At 40.1% G+C, this 26,537-nt stretch overlaps 1 protein-coding gene across 4 annotated transcripts in view; it reads left to right on the top strand.

Moving 5' to 3' along the window:
• Positions 1–26,537, top strand: part of LOC143149884 (glutamate receptor ionotropic, kainate 2) — a 247,214-nt gene that overhangs the window by 165,043 nt on the left and 55,634 nt on the right. For all 4 annotated transcript variants that reach the window (XM_076317675.1, XM_076317674.1, XM_076317673.1 and 1 more), the window contains exons 6-8: positions 5,184–5,237; positions 12,426–12,590; positions 16,032–16,184. In XM_076317675.1, the coding sequence (XP_076173790.1) occupies positions 5,184–5,237; positions 12,426–12,590; positions 16,032–16,184 (372 nt within the window). The remainder of the gene's footprint in view (positions 1–5,183; positions 5,238–12,425; positions 12,591–16,031; positions 16,185–26,537) is intronic.

Below are 26,537 nucleotides of genomic sequence, written 5' to 3'. Positions count from 1 at the left end.
TTTCTCGCGATTTCGACGCGCGAGGAACCCCTACGGTCGTTTCTCGAGCCTCGAAGTACCACCTTGACGCACCGCTCGGAACACGCACTTGGAGAACGTTTAAGAGAGCAATTAGGCGACGAGCCGTGGGGCAAATTCGTCTCTCGCGAAATTTATTTACCGTGTTTTATTCCCGTTGCAATTCGACGCACGCTGTCCTCCCCGGTTGGTCTCCTTTTTCTCTCGTTCGGCGCTCACGGGGGTTCAATTTGTACTTTGCGCGCGGTTGCTTCGCGATACCGTAGCCGTATTTCGTTTGAAGTATTTTTTTCTTTCTTTTCTTTTTTCAGTGGGACGTTTAGCCGTCGTTCTGAGCTGATGGAATTTTTTATAACCGGCCGGCTGCGGGTCGAGACGGCCGGGGGGCTTCCGCGGGGGCCTTCCATTTTTTAACGAATACGTTAAAGTAATTTAGCTCGGGGAAATACCGTCATTCTCCGGCATTCCGGTTTATTTACCCTAAAAGGCCATTATTGTTTCTTTCAATCTTGAGACGTTCCTTCGGCCGGTGGCAATGCGCGAGCTTTAATTCCTACCATTGTCTCGCGGCTCGCATTGTACCACTTTTTCAAATACACTGCCTCTGTGTTATAATGCATTCGACTGCATTTCCTACCGACCCCCTAACAATCCACTCGAGTGGTTGATGCGATTATAATACACAATTCGCGAAGAAAAAAAAACGGGAAGAAAAATTGACAGATGGCGTTAGAATACCGAAAAATGTGCTCCTATTACGGTTAAGATTTCAGTTAATTGTTCCGTTGGTAGATAAAAGAGAAGTTTATTTAACTTGTGGGAGACTTAAGTCCGTGTACAATCGACTTGAGACGTTTTGTAAAATGTTCACAAGTGAGCCATCCCGAGAGGTAATCCTCGCTATTCGTGGACCGATTCTATTCAAAATTTAATTAAATGTTAAGATGAGAATACGAAACGTAAATACAATGTTTCGTGCGAACGTAGTCGTTATTATTTATCAAACAATTCTGTTCTAAATTCAATAATACATATTGAGCTAAGAATCTAAGACTTGCATATAAAATTTCATAGATTACGTAATTCGGTTCAAAATTTACTCGTACACGTTGAGCCGAGAATGTAAAACTAAATCTACAAATACTCCAAAATATACAATTACAGTAAAAAATCTATCGTGACGTCTCGAAACGGATCTCTTCGTGAGAAACATTTTCGAAACTTTTTCCAGATCGTAATTTCCTTCTTTTCTACTTCGAGAAGTAAAACGATGGAAAGTGGTCGATTCACGCGCGCAATCGTCGATCCAAGATACCCTGTTTTCCGCTATTTTCCAGCCTTTTTATCCGCGGGATACGCGCATGTTCAACGCGCAGAGAAAATTTGCATAATCCGACGAACCGTCGTATCGTGAATTGCACGGTGCCGTGAACAGGTCCACGTCGGCTCGATGTTTTTCGGGTTTCACCGACACCGCTCGTCGAAAATCATCCCCCGTTTATTTGCACGGGACGACGAAAATCCGCGGTCTGCGATTGGTTTTTACGGCGCCCGCGCGTACAACGGGATTAAAGTTCGCGTTCGCGGGGGAATCGTGGAACGGGCGCGAGAAACGAGGGAACATTTGAACCGGTAATTAATAACAATCGCCCGCGCGCGGGCACGAAATAACGTTTAATTTCGCGACATTAATTATTTCCCCAGCGTGGACGACAATTCGTGCTCGTAGTTTAATATTAACACACCCTGCGATGTTCGTGACGTCGAAACAAACTCCCGAATAAAGAGAGAAATTACATCTCGTAACTTTGCCTCTTCGTTTCTCATTCTAGAATACGTACCGTGTTTTCATTCTTCGAATTCGTTCCTACGTTTATCCACCGATTGCGAATGATTCATCTTCGAAGAGACGTAGAAGTAAAATTCGTGAAAATATCGCGAACTTTTTTCATTCGAATGTTTTCGCATTAAAGAACTTTAATTTACCTTCTACGCAAATGAAACGGCGATCGATGAAAATGATGAACTCTCGCGTTCGTTTCGTAATGAAACGAACAATAATGAAAAAAGAAAAAAAAGAAGAAGACATATTACGGTGCGTCTCTACTAAACAGAAGAGGGAACTTGTTATGGTGCATCTCGCGTTTGTCGTGATCTTCTAAATTTCCACGGTGTTCCTTTCTTTTCTTTTTTTTTTTTTCTTTTTTCTCCGCATCGACTTCTCTCTTAGTAGAAAATTTATTCCCAGAGAGAAGCTTTGTTTTCCTCGTAGTGGGCGAGTCCAATCGGCGGAATATTAAAGTCAAGGATCGTTCGTTTAAATGGAACTTCCGTACCGGTGTAGACGTCTACGTAGGTATTAAAACGAAAGAAATCGAACGCGATACGAACCGGTTCCATAGAGCCTGGCTCCATAGAATATTTCGTATCCGTGCGCATTCGTGTCGTACCGTGACGCGAATTTTTTAATTGCACCTGTCCCGTTCTTTATTACGGAAAATCGATCGACGAACGAGGAGACGTTTCAGGTCGAAAGCAGAGGTCCTCTTACCCCGTTGGAGAAGCAATCTTGGTTCAGAACGTGGTCGAAGGGGACCCCGTTATTTGCATGCCGCGTCTCCTGGGGATTCCTGGGGATATCCCTTCTTTGCTCGGGTAATCAAAAAACCTCCTGACTTCCGTGCAATCCGGCCCCACCGCGATCCGTCTCTTTGCGTGTTCGACCCTCTGTCCTCGTTCGAACTTCTGCACCTTGATTCACCGTCTCCCTTTCCACGAGGAAATCCGTGCACGTTACCTTCCGTACTGATGCTTCGCGTCTCGAAAGTTCACGTTGATGGACGCGTGGGTCATTCAGTGATACGCAAAGTTTTCTATGCTGTGTACTGATAAAATGCGTTCGACTCGGGGACACTCGATATATACGGATCGTTCTGGAATGGTGGAAGGGGAAATTCTATGTATAAAAATGAGTCGAAAATGTGAAATGAAATTTCTTCGTACGAAACTTTTCTGTCGAGAAAATTGACCTCGAAATTATTTGGGCTGTGCATTATGGGATATCTTATGTAGGGATCAATCGAAGACGGAGAACGTGCGGGGAAATGAGTTAAATGGCTCGCTAATGGTAATTGCGTAAGATGTTATCGTAAGAAATTAGAAGTTCCTGTCCGGAATCTCCCAAACGACTACTTTCCCCGATTGAACCACTTAGTAAGAATATTTCTACATCCTAGGTCTAGTAAATAATCATTTACAAATTCAGTTTTATGTGCGGTAGGTTGTAAAGTCCATTGTTCGACGCAGATAAGCGTAAACAATAAATAAGAAGTTAATTTTGATTTATGTACAGTTTATATACATCACGTTTATGTTGTAGCATTTTTTTGTTTGCAAATAGAGATGTCTCAAATTATTAGCAAATTATTAGTTAGCGTTAAACAGCGCGATTTTTCGTAATACGCCTGAATAATTTGCACACGTTCTTTCACCGTGTACTTTTCCACGATTAATTTCCGATTTGTCTAGATGATATATGTGAAGTTTCAGGTTAATCGGTTTGACGGTTTAAAAATAGCGCGAAATTCAAATCGACCGGTGATGATTGGGACGCCTTGTAGATACAATGTAATCAGAATACCTATGTATGCATTGTAAAATCTAACTTTGACACGTGTATGTCACATTTCTCACAAATCGACTGTCTCTGATAAATCTCCAAAATTAATTTCTTTTTATTAATTTTATCCAATGACTTTATTCGTCCTGTATAAAATTAAAAATTTCGACCAAGGGTACGTCTTAATTTTTCTCATAGTCGTGCATTCAAACTACGTTCCAGTATATTCAACGCGTGCCGTAAAATCCAATTGAAGATTGTGTACTCTGCTGCGCTTTGCACAAATGGAAACGTTGCTCAACGTGAAAATCCAGCTCGTATAAACCGAGATTAACCACTTCAGGGATTCTGGCACACATGTGTACGTTTAGTTTCGAAGTTATTTTAGATACCCTGGAAGTGCCACAATATTCCGGGTAAATATTCGCAATTGAATTCCCCGACGATACAATATTTCAACAATATAAAAAATTTCCTAGATGTCGCAGCTCAATGTTACATTCAATTTTTTTTTAAACGCCGTTGAGTTATAGCTTTTCGAAGCGTTTCGATACAAAGTTCGTATCGAGTGAATACTGAAAAATGTATATTATAAAAAAATTAAATAATAAAAATCTTACCTTGAAATTATGCACGCATTGCGATCGTGAGGTTTCAAGCTGGTACAATTTCACCCATTCGCATCGTATTTGCAAAATTGAATGCGGACGAAAAATTAAATAAAAATTTCAGCTTGAAACTTTGCACGCGTATTTACACACTGTATATTGTAGTCGTGGGATTTTAAGCTGAACGACTTCACCCATTCGCACCGTATTTGCAAAATTGAATGCGGACGAAAAATTAAATAAAAATTTCAGCTTGAAACTTTGCACGCGTATTTACACACTGTATATTGTAATCGTGGGATTTTATTCTGGTACGACTTCACTCATTCGCATCATATTTGCAAAATTGAATACGTACGAATTTATAAAATATTGAATAAAAATTCCAGCTTGAAACTTTGCACGCGTATTTATCCACTACATATTGTAATCGTGAGATTTTAAGCTGGTACTTCACCCATTCGCATCGTATTTGCAAAATTGAATACGTAAAATGAAATAAAAATTTCAGCTTGAAACTTTGCACGCGTATTTACCCACTACATATTGTAATCGTGAGATTTTAAGCTGGTACTTCACCCATTCGCATCGTATTTGCAAAATTGAATACGTAAAATTAAATAAAAATTTCAGCTTGAAACTTTGCACGCGTATTTACCCACTGCATATTGTAATCGTGAGATTTTAAGCTGGTACTTCACCCATTCGCATCGTATTTGCAAAATTGAATACGTAAAATTAAATAAAAATTTCAGCTTGAAACTTTGCACGCGTATTTACCCACTGTATATTGTAATCGTGAGATTCGAACTCGGTACGACGAGCCAGACTCGTCGAATGATTCGAATGGGTTAACGAGAAACGAAGTACCCTGGAAAGGAGGTAGCCGAAATGCACGAAACGAGCGAGTAACGGGTCCTTTTCTCTCTGTGTTGCAGATACTCCAGCTGCAGATGAACGATTACAGATACCATTACATGTTCACCACGTTCGTAAGTATTCGTCCAGCCACGAACGGTTCAGTTCCCTGTCGCGGGTCCGCGGGCACAGAGGACAGTGATGTAAATTAGCACGGTTGGGTCGGGTCTGTCTGATGAACCTCGCTTTAATACGAGCCCGTGAAAGTTGGCTGGAACACGGCTCGTCGTATCGGCCTATTGCGCTTTGACGCCCAGCTGCCTTTCGAGCCCCTCGCGAATTTCAATCTCTACTCCCCCGATGCTACGAGCTCTCTAAATGGAACGTCCGAGCGTAAATCCGGTGCTGAAATCGTCAGCGAAGTACCCGCTCGTAAATAGACAGTAGCACAACCCTCGACTGTCCTGCGGGCTTGCGCGATAATCCAGAAGTAATCAGTAACGCGTATCGATTTCTTTGAGAACGCTTGCTGATTGCGAGTCACACGGACACGTGTGGTACAGTAGTTACTAACGGAGATGGTAATTCGAAGCGTCGAGTGTCTCGGCGTTTCTTCGCGCGGAATATGTAAATTTCAAGCCTTCCAAGTTACAAGTTTCAAAATATTCTAATATCTCTGAACCCAAGTTTCGAAATATTCTAATATCTCTGAACCCAAGTTTCGAAATATTCTAATATCTCTGAACCCAAGTTTCGAAATATTCTAATATCTCTGAACCCAAGTTTCGAAATATTCTAATATCTCTGAACCCAAGTTTCGAAATATTCTAATATCTCTGAACCCAAGTTTCGAAATATTCTAATATCTCTGAACCCAAGTTTCAAAATATTTTAATATCTCTAAACCCAAGTTTCAAAATTCAATATTTCTGAGCCCGAGTTTCAATAATTTATTATTTCTATTTTTCAACAGAAGCATTACATTTTGAAACTCGAACTTGAAAAATATTCTTGTAGTCTAAGTCTATGTCTAAGTTTGAAAATTTAATACTTCTGAATCCGAGTTTCGAAATTTCATATTTCCAAGTCCGAATTTCAATGTGTAATAATATTTTCGAGACTGAGTTTCTAAAATTTCAGATTTCCAAGTTTGAATTTTTCTCGCGATTAAAGGGTTAACCGCTTACTTTCGCTTCTCTTTAAATTGGTAACTGTGTTTGCGTTGATAGAGGTAGACGAAGTTTTTTTTTTTACATTGTCCACACTTTGTCTACACGAGTTCAACCGCGGCGCGCACAAGTAGCACAATATTCAAGGAGAACGGCTATGTAAAGCTTTTCAACAATACCTTTTCACATTGTTTCGTTAACTCCGAAATTAACTCCAGAGCCCTTTTGTTCGAAGAGCCTTTGAAATAAAACGTATGTATGGAAAAGGTAGCTTAAAATAGGAACCCCGAACGTATCGTTGGGCCGCGTAACACTGCAACAACAACGATCCCGACAAAGAAAATAATTCCAACAAAGTTCCAGCGCTCCGTTCACCGGAATTCTTGGACAAACAATGGCGATGCTAATTCCGTGTCAATGCAACTATCTCGCGTGGAACGTTCATTCAATTCTGCGATTTTTTAAACATAATAACACAGCAAATCGTGCAATCGCGTTCCACGAATCCAGCATCGTATACGAATCGACGTAAATTAAATGGAATCCATTTGTCTATGAGGTTGCGTCTCAGATCAATTTCCCCATGGAACGCTATAATGTAATTCGCCTCAACAGTTGTTGAGCAACTGTTTTGCGTAAAATGTAATATTCCACGTGGACAATCTTTAATGTTGGAAAAATTTTTGAATGGTGCCGTCACAATTTTGATTGGAATATTTACTTCGACCTTTCAACTTGAACCAAGGGTCAAAAATGTAGACACAGCTGAGAAGTATATTTCTTTTTTATTTAAAATCGTCTTTCACTTTCTAATCACAAATGGTCCAATTTGTCTTTGTCTTCGCATAATTTATATAGTTGAATACGATCTAACTTGCCTTTCTGATGTTAATCGTTACCTCACTGTCGATATCAAGCTTACCTAATTTCTTATACTTTCTCGATGTTGAAATTCTCCGACAAAATAGCACAAATCGTGAGAAACAGTGCTCGTGGTAAATTTTATACATACTCTTCCCTCTGTTACATTTTCCAAGTGTCTCGCCTCGAAACTCGCGGAGAAGACTTTCGTCCCAACGAAGCGAGAACGAAAGTGAAAGAATAGGAACCACGAGTTGTTGAGAACACTTGTTGAAAAAACAAGCAACACGTTTGACACGATACTCGCGCAACACCTTTCGATTTATTGTCTGATTTACGACTTCCTGGACCGTGGAGTCGATAATCTGCCGTGTTTCTAGTTTACCCCCTTTCCGGAAAACATTTATTCGAGTGTTAAAGAATCTGCAGCTGTCAGTTGCTTCGCGAAACAAACTCTTTCTCGATTCTTCTACCGAGTCTTCGTTCACAGATGTTGAACACCGAACAATTCCTTGCTCGAACGTATAAAAGATAAACGAATTTGAAACGAATTCATCGATCGATGAAAATAACCGCGAAACACGGTTCTGTTCCAATATGAAGCTAATTAATGGGATAGTTGATCAGCTATCCGTGGCGAATCGTGTCTTTTTCATGCAATTAATTTGCAATCGGTTCCGTTATGCTCGCCGAGCGAAAATCGCATTGAAATCATGCACTCGTCTAATTGCGCATTCTATCGTCGAATTACTAGAAAACCTGGCACGATGTTAAAAGCACAGCGGATAATCACAACACCGAAACCCTCTCGCACGAACCATAATTATTACGGAGCTAATGTCGATCGAAATAAACCGCGATCGAATATCAGACACCCCTTTCATTTACTCCACTCGGAAGTGTTTGCATCTCATAAAGCAACCAGTTCGTCGATTTCACGGGATGTCGAATTTGTTTAACTTCGTTCCGATCCGTTTCGAATCGAAGTCGTATCGAATACTAATATTTATGCTTGTTCCGTACGCACCGCGGTGGAAAATCAAACAATTTCTACCGCTTCGAATATACGTTAGCATAATTCTGTGAACACTTTGAATGTGTTTGTTCGTTGTCGAAAATGAAATTGAAAATATGATCGATTCGTAGCAGTGTCTTACGAGTGTTTCAAAATCTTTTACAAAATGTATATTATATGTATGTAAAATATTTAGACATGTTACTTTTCTCACCTATAATTGCCTGAACACGTCTCTCCATGCTTTTGATATTTTTTTTTTTTATATTCTTATATTTCTAAGTCGTGATAACTATACAAATAAATATTTTTCCATAACTTTCTACATAACGGGCATTGTTCGCAGGAAAGTTGCTCTAATTTCTTATTTATTCTCGAAACATATTCCAACATGTGCAAAAGTACTAAATAACATTTTTTATTCCAAAAAGCACCTAACAACGACGTCTCCAGAATCCCCTCTTAATTCCAGGCTCGATCTTATTTCGAAACGCGACGAAATCGAACATCGATCGAGTTTCGCGATGGACACCGCGATAGAAAAAATTGTCGTTTGCGAGTGTAAAAGATGATTCGGAATTTTAATCCTCTTACTCGTCTCCAACGGTCATTACAAGCCGGGGCGGGTGGAATCTGTCAAAGCTGCAGCCGTAGACTTTGATGCGCGTATCCGATGCAAATTGAATTCTGCGGGGGTATCCGAATGAAACAAAGTTGAGCTTATGCGAGCGATGGATTTTGATTCCAGAGCGAATTATCGTGCTTTAATACGTCATAGCTGGACGTTACAGTATGCAGTTCATTAAATTTTCATTTGAGGTTCATTGAAATCTTGGGTCGCAGTACAATGTAATTTCCATTATTAGATCCGTTGGTCGTGTACCGAGTTTTGTGTCCTGAATAATCGTAAGAAATAATTATAAATCGTAAGAAATGATACCCAGAGATGGAAGATTAAAATTTTAGCATCGTGAAAAAAAAAATGAGTCGAATGTTACTTTAATCAGGCCCTTTGGTATCGTGGATAAGATATGGCGACATAAATATAAAAATTACTTTGCAAAAATATAATCTACTTTCCTTTCATCTGCCAATGAAATTTGAAAGTCTTGTAAGTGTTTCTTTACCCAAAATTTTCAAATGAAATATGTCGTCCTCTGATACATTACATTCTATGTTCACGTGGAAATGTTACAAAACTTGTATATTCAAAAGAAATACATACTATGTTTCTTTTTTCATAGGTAAAGGTGTACAGAAGCTATATAGATCAATTTTGTTTCGCAGAGATCGAAACCGAGCAAAATTATTCCATTCAAAAAAAAAAAAACAAAATTGACCTCTACATCTCCTCCACGCATCCATCCATTAAAATACCATTACCATATTACATACCACCTCAAACCTAACAACTTTCAAAACCAAAATTTTCATACATCGTTCGTAGAAACGAAAATATTCGCGCGGGAAAACGAGTAACGTGAAACAAATTGCAAAGAAACTGTCGCGAGTGAAAAATGAATCTCAACAATTACGACCCGACTGGAGAGTCCAACGGTGACATAATCGTTGAACAATTGGCTCATGAAAGAAATCGATCGAACGATTGCCTCGTATCGAAACTGTTGGAATACAACGAAATTAAACCATGCAGTACTTGAGAAGTCAAGGAATGGTGGATGAGCTCGATACCGGCTTTCATATTTTTCCGTTGATGTGACGACGTGATCGATACAATCTGTTCAGTTGTTCATAACCATACTCCGCTGCACGACTGTAATATATTTATCTAAAAATAAACGTCCTATTTACATTTTTCTCTTGTGCTAAACAATTCCATGATCCCACAGAAACGAAATTGTCTTCGCGTGCTCCGTGAATGATCGTGTTCGATGTTCTCCTATTTTAAAAAAGAAGAAATGCTTCTTCGCGGTGTTTCGGTGATGCCGGTCGATTTCACGCGCATGTTGCGTGAACATAACCGCACGACCCGGAATAAATCACCATCCGGTGGTACGCGACGGGACTTCCTGCCGCGACAAGTTCGCTCGGCGATATCGCGAATTCGAGAGGGGAATAACGCGGTCGAGGCCGGAACTTGGGCCCCGAAAAGAGTGTAGGGATTGTGTCCGGTGTACAGGTGGCGCGGGGTGTAGTTTCTTCGAAACGGAAGTGATCTTTATCCGTCGTACTGATTTAGCGGGTCGACGACCCGGTCGAAATCCACATTATTTACGTTAACGATCCAGGCCAGGCGATGCATCAAGCTGCAATTATTATAAATCATATCTGACTCGCCGGCTTCGTTTCGAAGAGGCCTGGCTGCCAAGGGACGGGAGGGTGGATAAAGGGTGGGTCGACTTCGTCGGCTAGACGGTAATTGCACCGGCGGCAATAACGCGACCGTTTTTCTTCAATTTAGAAACTCCTCTTTGCTCCCACTCCCCTCTCCCTCACCGAGGGAGCTGAAAGCGTGCAGAGTAGAGTTTCGTTGACGAAGGGATATTGTTCTTAAGGGGATATTCTTAGCCCTGGACGGAGATGTGTACAGCAGGGCTCTCTTTGGGGATCGCGTGAAAATTGTTTACGTTAAACTACTGTATTTATATTTCTGGGGGTTGTTTTTGCTTTGTACGAGGATCCTATGATAGTATTGCTTATGGTGGAGTAACGTTTATAAATCGTGCAGAATTCAGGACGATCAATTTTTAGTACATGTAAATATTGTTAATTGAGGAGTTTACCGTGTGAAAATTATTTACGTCGAATTATTCTATTTAGATTTGTTGGTGACATTTTAGTATTGAAGGAGGATCCTATGACAGTATTGCTTATGGTGGAGTAACGTTTAAAAATTGAGCAAGATTGTGGACGATCAATTTTTAGTACATGTAAATATTGTTAATTGTGGAGTTTATCGTGTGAAGATTATTTACGTTGAATCGTTCTATTTAAATTTGTTGGTGACATTTTAACTTTGGACGAGTATTCTGTGGAATTTTATCGCGCGAACATTATTTACATTGAACTGATCTATTTGTGTTTGTCGACGGTACTGGAAAAATTGTAATTTCCCTTGGAATTAGAGAGAAAGAAAATTTCTAACGTTGATGAAATATTTTATCGGTTATTCGTTAAACATATTTATAAAGGAAATCCACGGTATAATGTCACCAGAATGTGCATAAAATATCGCAGGTTCATTAACCTTTTGCGCTGGCATTTAATTGGCGACCGCGTGGGACATATGGGTCCATTTAAATTGGCACTCATTAGTGAGAAGCCATTTATCGTCAAATTTTTTTCCTTCCGTAATATTCGTCATTTAATTTCCGTGCATGTATCGGTTTCTGGGACCAATTCGCTGCAGTCTATATTTCCTGTTCCCAAAAATCGTTCGAAATGGAATTTCTGTGCTTTGCATTAATTTGATATGTTCCATCGTAAATATCTTCGCATATTTCCAAATTTTCTCTCAGGATCGATGATTTCTTCGATCTCGACTGCTAAAATTTTATGTTCGTTACTGATAGAATTTTAAGTTTCTTCAAAATATTATTATTAAACTCAATCTAGCGTATCAGCACCATACTATTCTTCCTTTAATTTCCAAAACTAAAAATAAATCAATCGTCAATTATGATAATAAATATTTGGCAGTTTCGATGGAAACTTTCGATGGAATAAATCGAAACGAATCCCATTGAATAAAAATGTCAATTACCAAGAAACTTGTAACGATATCCAATCGACTCGTTAATATTTCATTCTTCTGACCATAAAACAGTTCCCATAACAGGGTTGCACCGTCACCGTGCGTTTTCACGTCACGCCACGCGTGAATGTCCACACTTCTGCGAGCCGAGTTTCGTGTTTTTTAATGGAATCACCCTTTCCAACGATTTTTCCCGTAATTCCGGCACGAATTTCCACCGAATCCCAGGAACTGCAATATTTGTGACAGGGGGATTTCATTATCGAATATTTCACGTGTATTTATCTCGTGCTCTCGCCAGAGGTTGGTGACACTCTGTAACGTTCCATTTCGACGAAATAAAATTCATTCGCGGTGGTGATTTCAATAACGTTTTATCGACGCGGATATAATGCACGGCCCGTGAGCGTTGAGTCATTAATACGCGATAAATCGTGTTTCGTGACATTTTAACGACCAGAGTGGTAAATTTCGTTGGAAATGGAGTGCACGATTTTCGTTAACCTTTTCCATTGGGTTAGCCCCGTCCCGCAGTGTACCGAATGGAAAATTCTGCTTTCAGGATATCGAAACGTTCGATCTCGAGGACTTTAAGTACAACAGCGTGAACATGACTGCGTTCCGTCTGGTGGACCTCGAGGAGCCAAAGGTGGCCGAAGTTCTTCGGCAGATGGAACGCTTGCAGTCGATTGGCTACGCGATTCTCAACAAAACCGGAGTTATACAGGTTGGTGGAAAGTTCAAGTGACTCTTAGGTATGCCCCGGCCGGAAGTCGCGGTTATCGGGCAACGTGGAACCTACCGAAACTCGAATTGCCCGCTGAAACGGAAAACGATTTTACGTGTTTCCGTGTACGGATCGAGCCGAGTTTCGAGAAACCGAAGAAGCGTTCGCGATGAAAAACCAATAATAGGGTAAACTTATTAATACGTACGGAGGCTCCTGGAAGGAAGGTTGGCCGATAGTCGTGCCAAGTGTCAACGAGGTCGAGTAGGTGGAAAAAGTTCGAATAAACTTGTATCCGAGTTGTACGCCGCGTTGAAAAGTTGTAAACGTTCGAAGATTTACGAGCAATGTGGATTTTACACTGTCTTTTTTGTTTTTGGGAAGAACGTATGTGAATTTTTCAACGAATAATTACTTCTCTCGTGAAAGCAAACATTGAAAATAAAAAAATTACCAAGCGTTGAATAAATTCTTTCGGTAAATGAACGTAAATTTTTACTGTGTCCCGTACAATCGAGTATTTTTGAACAGTGTGTACATTTATTTGTACAGATAATGGAAGAGATGAACACTCGTGCAACACGCTATTTTATTTTATTATCACGAAATGGAACCGTTCGAATGCAAAATAGTATTAAAAAAAATTAGGAGAAATCAATAGGAAAGAGACTCGGGAGATAGAAAAGGTTGTGCTCTCGAAGATGCATTTTGTTTCGAGTCGATGCGTCCGTTGGTTCCTCGGATACAAGGCTTTGAAACATAGCGTTTAAAATGCAAGGGACGTTCAATGGCGGCCGAAATTCCTGGAAGTGTTGCGACCCAGTTTCGTGCCGGAAGTATGCATACCGACAGTGGTAGTAATAAAAAAAAATGCAGACTCAGCGTCCGTCATTGCCCGGTGCTGAAATGCCGATCGTGCGAGGGAGAAAGAGGTAGTAAAAGTATTCAAATTTTGGTTCGCTTTATACGAGGATATCTCTTGAACGAGAGGTGGCATTCGCATGGAACAAAAACCATTTTAAAGCAGAGCCTTTCCAGTTTACGAGAGCGTGTAATAAAGATGCATTGCGACGATTTACGATCGCGTTATCGACGCTGTCGAACCGAATGAACGAGACGCGACACGTTCTCGCGTCGATTAATTCGAGTCGACTGAATTTTTCCAACTGGTATTTGCCTCGCGACGAAAATAAACAAAACTAACGAACCACGTGTATATTATTCGATCAGTTTTCCACCTCTCCAACGATACCTCGTCTTCAATTGTTCCATTTCGCGATATTCTATATTCTGTTCTCCGTTCAATGCTTGCGCTTCAATGTATCTCCAAGTGTACAAATTAAGGTGTTATGTATAATTTATCCTTCCTCGCAGATGGTTTTAGTAGCAATTTTGCTGTTTCATTGGTACGTAAATTGCGTCGGTGTCTCGTTTTGTTTGCATCGCAAATTGCAGCAACGTCCGCGTTACCGGTTCGAGAAAATCGATGTACGAAAATCGAAGTAGCGGTGCACCACGGCGCCGTTCTAGACAAAGAGTCACGGACATTCTCCGGTGAGAATAACGGGAAAAGTAGGATCGAAGAAACGACAGAGGTGTCCACGATAGACGACTACCCGATGCACTGTCAGCATTTCAGTAATTAAGTGAGTTCAGGCCGTGGCGAAAGCTGCAGCGTAATTAAGACAGCTCGATCGAGCGCACTCGAAGCATGGCCCACTTTCTTCCCGAGGGCTTCGACGAGCCGTTTTTCCACTGACAATCGCGACTACGACTTCTTCGGAATTTTTCAGCTCCGATCTGATACCGTCGAGAGGACCTTCCAGACGCAATTATTATTTCCAGGTTTAACAAGCTTTTAATTTCACCCGATGGAGACGGAAGACACCGTCCCTACCCCCGAGATAACGAACTGTAGCTATCGAGGCTCTTCGAAGCTGTGAAACTATTAACAGGGTTTAACACTGGAACTACCGATAGAATTTTGTATAATAATGCGTACCTTGTGTCTTGGGAAAACGTTCGAGGAGAAAGAGGAACTTGTGAAATTGATTGTACAAGTGGAATGGAAAAAATTGTCACGTCTTTTGAAAATTTGCTGTGAAATTTCGAGTAAACGTTTCTCTTGTATACACGATCGAAGCAAGTCGTGTTTTCACTGGTAAGTGCGTCTGGTGTTAAAAATCGTTCGAGGGTTGAAGAAAAAAATTTTATCCCCTTCGATGATAATGATGAAAGATCTCTCCGTCTCTGGAGACCGCGATTTCACCGTTCCTCGCTTTCGAACTTCGCTTTCGCTTTACCATTTCTGACATTCATCGTTTCATAAATTATGCGTTATACGTCTCGACTTCAAAGATTAAGCGCGCTTCCCGTGGAATCTTCTCGCAGTTAATGGAAATTTTTACGACGTTACGACTTATCCAACGACCCACTTCGTGGTCAATTTTCTCCAAGTTCTGGATCATTCTCCAAACGTATTCCAGCGGCCGTTTCTTACGCGTGGAATTGCATAAATTTGGGACCCTTGCGAGGGACAGTTCATGCTAATGGACACGGTGAACTCGTTTCTTACGGGACACCGTACTTTTGTCAGCTGGTACGACTATATAAGCTTTTACAAGCTTTTACTACATAAAATTTTACACGTTATTATCCGCTGAACCGTAGATCGTTTTAAAACACAATAAAAGTACAAAAATTACCTTGTTTAATCACACATTTTTTCTAGACAGACGTGCTCCCATGATTCTTTTTCTCAATGGAACCATATATTTTTATTCAAGTCAGAGAAGTTTATCGATTCATTCTTATGTGTTCGTTCGACAGTTCGGAATATTTGTTACAATAGAGAATAATATATTTAGTATACACAATTGATCAAATGCAAGTCTGATGTGACCAAATTCGAGATTATTTAATACTGTACTCTCTCTTCGATTTCTGATTTTCTCGTGTATGTTTTAAACAAAAGCGTGGAATTTTTCTATTAATTTTCTCCGATTATTATTCTTGCACTTCTCTGTGCGCTTTTACCGTCACAAAACGAAGAAACTATCGATCCTGAGGAGGAATTATGATCCGTATTGGATCAGACACGTGTCTGACCACTCACTATCGTATTCTACTTACATGCCCCACAGCGTTTCCTCCTCAACATCGATTAACACTAGAACTACCAACAGCGAACGTATCTCTATTCTATCCTCGAAGTTAGACGAGAAAATGGTAAATTAATTTACAAGTACCATCAATTGTCCATTTTAATAATCGTCCACGAATATTACAGACAGAGACATCGTCAACGATTGAGCAATTTTAAAAAGAAGTTCGAAACAGTTCAAATTGACCCTATTGGTGGTTCTAGTGTTAAAGAAAACAATCATTTGAAAGACACGAGAGCCAAACAGCTTTTCACACGAGGTGAAACGTATGTTTCAGGCAGAACCAGCTTTGGTGTACGACAGCGTGCAGGTTTTCGCGCACGGTTTGGCGGCGTTGGATCGCAGCCATGATTTAAGGCCTGCCAATTTATCATGCGAGAAGGAGGAACCCTGGGACGACGGTCTGTCTCTCTACAACTACATTAACTCCGTACGTACGTTCCATAATTTTCAAACGAAGAAACAAAGTCGTGGTGGTAGACTACTCGCGAAGAAGATCCGAGTGGGAAAAGAAAAATCGAACTCGAATTTACCGTGACACGCGCAAACGACGAGAATTAAAACGAACGCAAGGTCGAAGGAGGAAGTGAACGAAACGGGAGGAAAATTTTCGGATGTAATCTCATCGTGGAAAAATGAATTCATCGAAAGAGTCCTTCGTCCCTTCGTCGCGAATTTGGTAACAGGCCATGTTTCCACGAGACTTCGTTCAATCTGATATACCTAGCGGAAATCGTGTTCGTCGAAAAAAGAAAAGTTCGGAAACTTTGGAGCTTCGTAGCTCCCGGTGGCTAATTAAAAGAAAACAGAACCAACCTCGATACTTCCTTGGAATTATTTGCCTTTCGTGGAAGTTTCGTTCGTTGCTAACGTGAATGGAATCGTGGCCATCCCACGATGATCTTTTCAATCTTGTTTCAATTAACAGATTCAATTAACGAATTGAAAAGCAGCATCCCGATGAATTCGATGGTGAAACGCATCTTGATTCCCGGCGTCTTTCCATCAAAGCCGAACACGGAAATTAAAAGCGGCAATGGCCGCCGCGATACAAATGGACAGTCCGCGATTACGCTCGCTATACCGGTCGCTGGCTGCAGCCTCGTGCTCGAAATTCCTACTAAACATTCTATATTCAGCCTTTCAGTCCTTTTCCAATGAAAATTAGGCTCCTTTCAGACGAGACATGCACCGGCTGATCACTCGTAGGGCTGCGACGCTCAAACAATTTATTAACGGGGCGCGTGTTCCAAATACTAATTACCAGGATTTAAAGTGAACACTTGTTTCGAAACTCTTCTCACGGAAAATGTATACCTAGCTGAACTTTTCTTTCGGTATTTCGCCGGTGGATCGGTCAAAGGAATTGAGAAACGAATTTAGAAATAACGTATTCGACTATCGGTGGATCATTTATTTAAATTTGATATTTACAGGTTAATTTTGCCCATAACTATGGTAAACGACAGAAAAACTGTGTTTAGGAGTAGACAAATAGGGGAAAGTTAAGCTGAGAATAAATAGAGAATTTAAAGACGAGAACTTTGTATTTTTTATATCGAAAGATAATTGTTCAGAAATTCGAGTATTGAATTCAATAAGAAAGGAACAGCTTTGTCTTCTCTCGGTTGGAATATTTTTGTAATTTTTTTACAAATGTATTTGTACGGTTTTCAAGTACTGTTTACTTTCGTGTTTATTGTTTTGTATAAGATCGCCTTTTCTACGGAGAATAAGAGATTTTCCGCACGAGCGTATTGGGTCAGACGTTATAGTCAGACACGAGGCTGTCCACATTCTACTTGCGCGCAGCACCAGATTCCTCTTAATCCGTGACTGGCCTTTCTTTCTCCCCCGCAATGCAGTTGCCCGTATGCACGATGAAATTTAAGTATTCATTTCCCGTTGCATACAGTGATTCACCACCTTTTTTTTACTATCGTAAAACAGATGGATCGTTTAACACGATCGATTCAATTCTTTTTCTAACTAGTGAACGAATCAAATTTTTTTTCGAGGCGATGACATTCGATCTTTCGAATATTCTTTTCTACATAAATTTTCAAAACGATTTACAATATTTTAATTTTATACTAAAGATACTGTAAAAGTAAAAAGTACATTACATGAGTAATAATTTACATAAAAGATATTCCACGTAAATAATACCTTACATAAAAAGTATTCCACGTAAGTAATAATTTACATCAAAAGCATTTCACGTAAATAATAATATACACAAAGAATATTTCCCACAAGTAATAATTCGCATAAAAAATATTTCCCTGTAAATAGTAACCCAAAAATCATTTCACGTAAATAATCATTTAGACGAGAAACATTCCACGCAAGAATGTTTATTTCTCAGCTCGTTGGATCGTTCGCGATCTACACACTTCAGCTACCATAATCCACCGATCCTTTCGAAATACCCGAATAACGTTCTCCCTTACCAAGATCCCGAAATGTATCACCGACCCAGTTATGCATAATTTCGAGCGGCGGCGAACTCGAAAAGAATCTTTCCCTCTTCTCCGGCAGCCCTCCCGATGCCATTTCCGAGCACTTTCTCGGCCACGAAAGGTCTCCCTTTTTACGCTGCGAGTGTCTGCAACCGTTCGACGCTCCGAATTTCCGCATGAAAGCCCCGAATGTTCCCGCGCTCCTATTCTCCGTTACGTGGTATTCCGTTACGGAAAATCATTAAACCTAAAAACGGTTGCTGCGTCTCGCTGCGTTCGTTCGTTCGTTCGTTGGTTCGTTCTATCTTCCTATCTTTCTTTCGTTCGTTCGTTCGTTCGTTCGTTCGTTCGTCTAATCGATGTTCCGTCGTCGATGCGGATTCCCCACCTCCCCGTGAAATTGTTCGTTGCGCTCCGCCGCGTATCCGAAAACGATTCGTTCGCCGTGTCGCGGCAGCCTCGAAATATAATAATTTTCTTCCGCCATGAAAACGCGAATTGCACGTTCGACGAGTGCTATTGGCAATCTGCGCTGTTTCACGATCGGTGCACGATCGTCGAAGAGCAGAAACGGAATGGCCGCGCCGCATAAATTCCGCAACGGGCCAGCGCGGTACATCGTTCGTTGCTTTACGAGCCGAGCTCCTTTAACTAGCGTCGAACCGCGCCGACAAAACACGTGATACGTAACAACGCGTCGCGACGCTCGGTAACCGCGGATCGCGGCCTCGTTCGTCATTCACGAACCGATTCTTTCAACGACGCTTAAATTTCGCGCTCTTTCTTTCTCTCGGGGCGTGGGATCGCTTCGAGAGCTCGGTGGAAAATTTATCTAACCGGAGACCTCTTAACGCGTCGCGATCGAAGATAAAGTTAGGAAGGGAGTAAGATTTCTTGGTGAGAATCAATTGAGGAGGGTGTGGGGAAAACGTAACGGGGGATTGGTGTTGTGAAAATGTATTGTACTTCGATTGGAGGAAAAGTTAACGGAGATTTGTGTTGCGAATGTGGTTGTGTTTCGATTGGTGGAAAATTTGATAGGGATTGGTATTGTGAGAATGGTGGAAAATTTGATAGGGGTTGGTATTGTGAGAATGATTGTGTTTCGATTGGTGGAAAATTTGATAGGGATTGATATTGTGAGAGTGGTTGTATTTCGATTGGTGGGAGATTTGATAGGGATTGGTATTGTGAGAATAATTGTATTTCGATTGGTGGAAAATTTAATAGGGATTGGTATTGTGAGAATGATTGTATTTCGATTGGTGGAAAATTTGATAGTAATTGGTATTGTGAGAATGGTGGAAAATTTGATAGGGATTGATATTGTGAGAGTGGTTGTATTTCGATTGGTGGGAGATTTGATAGGGATTGGTATTGTGAGAATAATTGTATTTCGATTGGTGGAAAATTTAATGGGGATTGGTATTGTGAGAATGATTGTGTTTTGATTGATGGAAAATTTGCATTGTGCTCTTAGAGTTCGAAGTGACAATGAGTTGAGAGACGTGTCGAGAAATAGTAACGGAAAATTGGTGTTGTGAGAATAGTTGTGTTTCGATTGGTGGAAAATTTGCATTGTGTTCTTAGAGTTCTAAGTGACAATGAGTCGAGAGACGTGTCGAGAAAGAGTAACGGAAAATTGGTGTTGTGAAAAACCCCAAAAATCGGTTTTTGCAATATCTTTTTCCGCACAAAAGTTACGCACGCGAAACACGCGTTACACACTTTTAAACACAATAGAGACACCTTATTTTTAACGACTTCCGATCTTCTATCTCTAATTTCCGTAGTATTTAATAATTGAAGCAACGCTATTGTACGATACAGCCATCTCTATAGTCCACTCTACTTTTACAACGCTTTTTTCTCATCCTCGCATTCTTACGTTACAAATTTTCTATTTGTCCTTCACGTTCTATATAATTTTACGACACCGTCCTTGAATTCTTCTCCGGGTTACGAGAACATAAAGTACGGAGTTAGAGCCCGAGTAAAGTATAATTATACTCCGTTTTTATTCAAATAGCATTAATATATAAAGAGTTTCTTTCCGTCGGCCGAATCCACCGTGATGCTAAAACCTGTCGTAAAATTTACATACAGGAGACTCAAAATAGCTATCCTTTACTCGGAGCATCTCAGGGTAGGGACACGTAGGAAAGAATCAAGATTCTCCTACAGTGTCGGTAAACCTTGAAGTTATTTCGAGGAGTTGAAAAAAAGAATTCCATTATGCAACAGTTGGACGAAGGCAGTCAAAAAGGAGCTGGAAGCTGAAGCTGAAGCGGAGTCGAGCGAGTCGGGTTACGTATAGCTGTTCGAATCGAACAGTTTCTTTCGGAATGATTTACTGTCTTTTTACTAACCTCGTCCCCCATTCGGGTGCTCCTTTAACAATTCCAATCTCCTTAATTGCATTCTGCTGCATAAACAGGAAACGAATCCACGGTGGCTCGACTCGGTGAAAAAACGAATGGGTACCGTGGAAGAAGTTTGAAACTCGGGACCACTTCTCGGGAGGAGCTTGACTCGGTTTGCGGAACGCAATGCGGAAAAAACGCGCGGAGCAATTGGCCAATAAAGCACGATTCCCATTGACGCGAGATAAACACTCCAGGGACCTTTCGAAGGTCTAAAACAGTGCTGTAATCAATATTTTACCATTGGATGTGTTATCATACGTGTCGTACAAGGGCTATTCGATTTGACAATCGAACGTCACAGGATGAGTCAATGAAAATTGTTATCAAAAATATGTTATCGATTTTCGATGGAAAAACGATGTTTTTCAAAATTTGTTTTCAATTTTTCATATAAAATATCATCGTAGGAAGTGTTCGACGAAGCCTATCGAATCGACGTCTCTTCTTTTTATTTTTCATAACATATTTTGAGGGATTTCAAGGTGACCTTGAGTTTTTTCAATGACACTCACAATCACTTTATTATTCATCATTGAATTGGTCTTTCTATCGACTAGAATGTAACAACACGAAAAGAAAGTGTTGTTTAAAGTATTCAAGGTCATCTTGATATCATTCAAAGTATACAACAAACAAAATTCAAAAGTCATTCTTTAGGTAAAGCTCCCTGAATACAATGCATTTCGTACAAACGATGCATTTCGTACACCGATCGAATCAATAGATAACGAGATATTTCGGATAACAGTACTCCAAACGGAACAAAAATATAGAATAACGAAATTGCATCAGAGGCCTCGTTTCGTAGAAAACTGCATTCGAGAATCGATCCAGGTGCTCGTGCATCTAATTTCGTATGTATACACCGTGGGACAAAATCCGTGGCACAAATGGGGTCAAGGAGACCGTGTCTCGAAATAAGATGCATGCGTGCTAGATTGATTTTCAAATGCATTTTCCTCGAGAATGAAGTCCCCGATGCAATTTCGTTATTCTATAGTTTCGTCTTATTTCGAGCCGTAGAATGTTTCCAGTCCCATTTCTCTCACGAATTTATACCCACGGTGCACACGTGACACGATATTTAATTTCGTACATCATTTTCAACAATCTTAAACATTCGACTTCTGTTCGTATATTATCGATTTAATCACACGAAAAATTTTTATCGTTCATCGTATCCTTCACTGCACCTACATTTAATTTCCATTTTTTCGTCATTCTTGAATTTACTGTCTTCGATTGGAAATTTTTAAATATACGTTTGAAAAGACCGTTTTCGGTGCATTGAATTTTTTTATTCCGCGTGAGTGGAATCGATGGCCATTGTTGTAACATTTTCCATCGTGCGCCCTTTAAACGCTATTGGAAATCAAGCTTAACAGTCAACCATTACTCGCACTTGGTGCGACGAAGAAACGTAATACCAACCGACCAAGTTCAGACAGTATCTGTCGTTTGTTTACCCGCCTCCCGGGTGGATGTGATGTTTACTGGTACACAAAACATACCCCACGGCACGGATTAGATCGATACCCAAGTTTTTCGACGCGATGGAACAATCGCGAGGTATTGAAACACCGTGATACGGAACACTCGCTCGCGACGATCCTCGAGGATCCAGTCTTCCATGAATCTGAAACAAAGAAATCTCGCGGGTCATGTTTGTCGATATTATTCATAACATTTTGTGTACTTTTTCGAGTGTTTCAAACACGGTTGCTACTTTTCCACCGGTCTGTACATTGCCGAGGGATATCGATGAAATTTTGCATAAATGTTCTTTTCTCTTCGAGTACGAAGAAGAGACCACCAAAGTCGGTTATTTTATTTCTATAATAATTATTCTTGACTCCCAAAAGATATTGACAAATTAAAAGAAACAAAAAATTACGTAAATATTCTTCTGCAATATACTTTTCGAGTACAAAAGAGAGACGACCTTTTATTTTAAAGTCACTCGTTTTATTTGTGTCTGTATAATAATTATTCTTGACTCCCAAAAGATATTGACAAATTAAAAAAAAAAAATTGCGTAAATATTCTTCTGTAATATACTTTTCGAGTACAAAAGAGGGACGACCTTTTATTTCAGACTCGTTTTATTTGTGTCTGTATAATAATTATTCTTGAATCACAAAAGACGTGGACAAATGTTTCAAACAAAAATTACACTTTCCGGACGCCTATGAATCAACAGGACGAAATTTTCCATTTCGTTTCTTTTCGAGGGAGATTTTTTCTCCAACCTAGAATTCTCTCTCTCCAATATTTCTTTATTATGATCTTCGTGTGACCTGTACACCGTTATTTCGCTCAAGAATATTTCCAGTTCATTCAATCGAAACCATTTGAACATTACACTTGTAACTTTCCAGTGAAGTATTCCATCGGAGAAGAAATTAATTTATCCCTTTAATATTTGTTCTCGAGAGAATTCCATAATTTCGATCTTGCATTTCTGAGTATTGCATTTCTCAAGATTGTCGCGTGCAAGCGCACCAATGACGTTATTCAACGACAGAATGTATCCATGCTGTTTGTACAGCGAAATCGTTGATCCACGCATCCTGAAAAACAGATCGGTTTTCGAAACTTGTAAATAAAACTCGCAGCGTTTCGATTAAATCGGGCGCGAACGTGGTATCAGACTACTCGGTGTGCAAACGTGATGAAATATGTCGCGCCGACGTGAAACACACGCGGTAAAATATTTGATATGTAGGTAGCAATAAAATCGAGACACGAGTGGGGGTGTACACAGAAGAGAATACTACAGCTGGAACGACGATTATCGGAATAAGTGAAGAGGTAGCATCAGAGGGGTGGAATTCGAATGAAAACTGCCTTTAATTATAATTATTTAACCGATAGTCGCGCATTGGTGTTTCTTTGAATCTTCGTCGCAAAGAAACTATTGGGTTGTTCGTAAGATCATTTCGTTTTCCAAAATGGAGAATATATAATATAATAAAATATTTATACACTTTAAAAAAAATCGTGTTTCATTTCCACGAAAAACAACGAAATGACTTTCCGAACAACCCAATAACTCGTCTCTGAAAAAGTTGAAACGGGAATGCAATCCGTCAGAGAAAAAAAAAAAATGAAGGGGGTACGTTCTGGCGAAAAAATGTTCGGTGAAAAAGTTTAAATATATTTATAAAATTGTTCGTTGTAAGCTCGAGAAGAACTGGTGTATGAAAAAAACGTTCGTTTCCTCTGCTTTGTATAGTTACAATCTGAACGAATATATTACAGGGTAAAACAATGGTGAAAATTTTCAGTAGACACACTTGTGGTCGGAACGTACCCGCACTTGTGTTTAAAGGGTAAATAATTTATTTACCGTAGAATTTTTTCTGTTTCACTGGTACAAATATTCGTTCGTGTATGCATCGTTCGATATTTACACAGCCGTGTTAAACGTAGGAGAGAAATATACGTACGAAATTAGCGAAGGAGAATTATTCTCAATTATATACACGTGAAAAGTAATTTGATACGCTGTAGTTGTAAAAAAAAGGCTTCGAACGATTTAAATTGTCCGTTCTGGATATTCCGGTCGCGCGTCAAAATTATGTACAAGAATTTCCGATATCGCGATCGGATAATCGCGTGTCTGGGAATCAACGTTCTTATACCCGAGGGGATCGCATAATCGACGTCTCGATGTACGTAATACAGCACATACGTACGTGCATACATTGCATCGATGTCCCGATAGATGCAACAGGATATAGTCGTTTAATGCAAATACCGTGTAATTCCGAGAGGAAGGAAACGCGGTTCCTCGTGGCACGAAACGGGGGAAAAAAGGTACGTCTGAAGGCCCTGAGGGTTACAAGGGAAGAAAATCGTGAATATCCGGCCAACTGCCTCCAGTATTCCACCTGAAATTGGCCAGATTGGTAGGCGTCCAACGATAAGCCTCAAGCATGCGCGAGAGGAAGCAGCATTGACACATGAATAATTTAACAGCGTATTTAGCAAATAGCTATGGAGAATGGACCGTTTCTGTCCTCTGGGTATCCTGTCCGTCTTCTCCTCTTCTAGAGATCATCGTGTGCGTACATATCCAAATATTTCTCATCTAAACTATTCTCTCTACAGACTTGAGATTCGTTATCTCTCGTTACGTTTCCTTTGCAGAACGTAGCCTTCTACGTGCACACAGATCTTCTGTGTATAATTTTTATTACAGGGCAAAGAATATAAATTGCCTCGATAATGTTTGCTGGGTAACTTTTGCAGTATGCAGCCTTCAGTACGCGTACAGTTCTCTCGTGATCAGTAAAGAAGGAATGTAATTTTTATTTCAAATCGTTTCCATGTGTGATAACGTGTAAATTATATTTATTTCGTTTGGACTCGTTGGAGTGAGATTACAGTAAGGAACTTGGACGATTGATATAGATTATAGAAACCTCGGGATAAAATTTTAAGAACTATTTATATATTTATATATAAAAGTATTCCTCTCTAATTTCTAAATTATTTTTCGATTCTACGTTGCAGAAATAAGTCAACTTGGCCCACTTCTGTCGATGGATTTTCAAAGGCGGTTTCGCTTCTCTCATTTCCGTGCTCCTCGACGCGTTTTACTTTGGTCCATTTCCTGCGTTCCGTTAAAGCTGTCTTCCTTCCTGTACACTGGCTTCCTCCCTTCGAATTCCTGTCCTCCCTTTCGTGGACGCGAACAACACGTTCTTAAGCTTGTAATGCGCCTCATCTCACGTTCCGTTCGTGGACAAGGCACGTAGAAGACTCTATTAACTGAATATTACAACCGAAGTTCCTGGGTCTTGCATACAGTTCGAGGGACACTCGAGGGAGTTCGAGAACTTCCGGTCTTAGTTTGGCTGCCCCTTGTTTGGAATTCAGGAGGCTGGTCCAAATTGCTGATTTCAGGGCTACATTGCGATCGAAATACCACCGGTTTGTCCGACAAGATACGTGTTTCGTTACTGGGAATCGTCCAATCTGGGAATATTTATAGAGTGGATCGCTTAACTCGTCCAATTTCATTTTTCTTCGCTAATGAACAAACAAAACTTTATTACGGATCGTAAAATTTTGAGAGGTCTGAAAAATTATGACGTCCAATACTTTTTATGTAAGTTCTCAAGGTCACCCTCAACCCTTTCATTTTACACGAAAGATATTTTAGATGAAAGATATTTTACAAAAGAGATACCTTACACAAATAATATTTTACATAAATAATAATTTACATGAAAAATATTTTACATAAGCATGCTTGTTTCCTAGCTCGAATCCAAGATAAAAATAATAAATAAACCGTTGGTCTCAAAAAATTTCGTACGTAGCGCAGACTACTCGTCTTACCATTGACAGGGTGATACTACTCGTCTGACAATAGACGGGAGTCATACTGCTTGTCTGGCCATAGACAGGGTAATACTACTCGTCTGACCATAGACGGGGGTCATATTATTTGTCTGTCCATGGACGGGGCTCATATTACTTGTCTGACTATAGCTGGGGTCATACTACTTGTCTAGGTTAGGTGCATTCTACCATGAGAGATTAATGGAATAATGTCCATTAAAATTCAAATATATGAAAATTTAAAAATTCAAATATTTGAAAATTGAATTATTTAGAAATTCAAATATTTAAGACGAACGTTCAAACGCGATTTTCCATACTCGCGTGCACCCGGAATCGTGACACGTACACGTGACAAAGTGCAGCGCGGTGCAGCGCGGTGCAGCGCGGTGCATCGCGAGAGAACGAGAGAGAGGAGAGAGAGAGACGAGGGGTCGCGATTCATCGACAGAATTACAGACTGGGACGATATTCGTTATGTCGGCGCGATTATCGATTAATGAACTACGACGCACATATTCGGTGTAAATTAAACAGTTTCCC

The sequence above is a fragment of the Ptiloglossa arizonensis genome, chromosome 8 (genome assembly GCF_051014685.1).
Source record: "Ptiloglossa arizonensis isolate GNS036 chromosome 8, iyPtiAriz1_principal, whole genome shotgun sequence".
Taxonomy (NCBI): domain Eukaryota; kingdom Metazoa; phylum Arthropoda; class Insecta; order Hymenoptera; family Colletidae; genus Ptiloglossa; species Ptiloglossa arizonensis.
The sequence above is the reverse complement of the archived record's forward strand: the minus strand, read 5'-3'. Positions and strand labels throughout refer to the sequence as shown.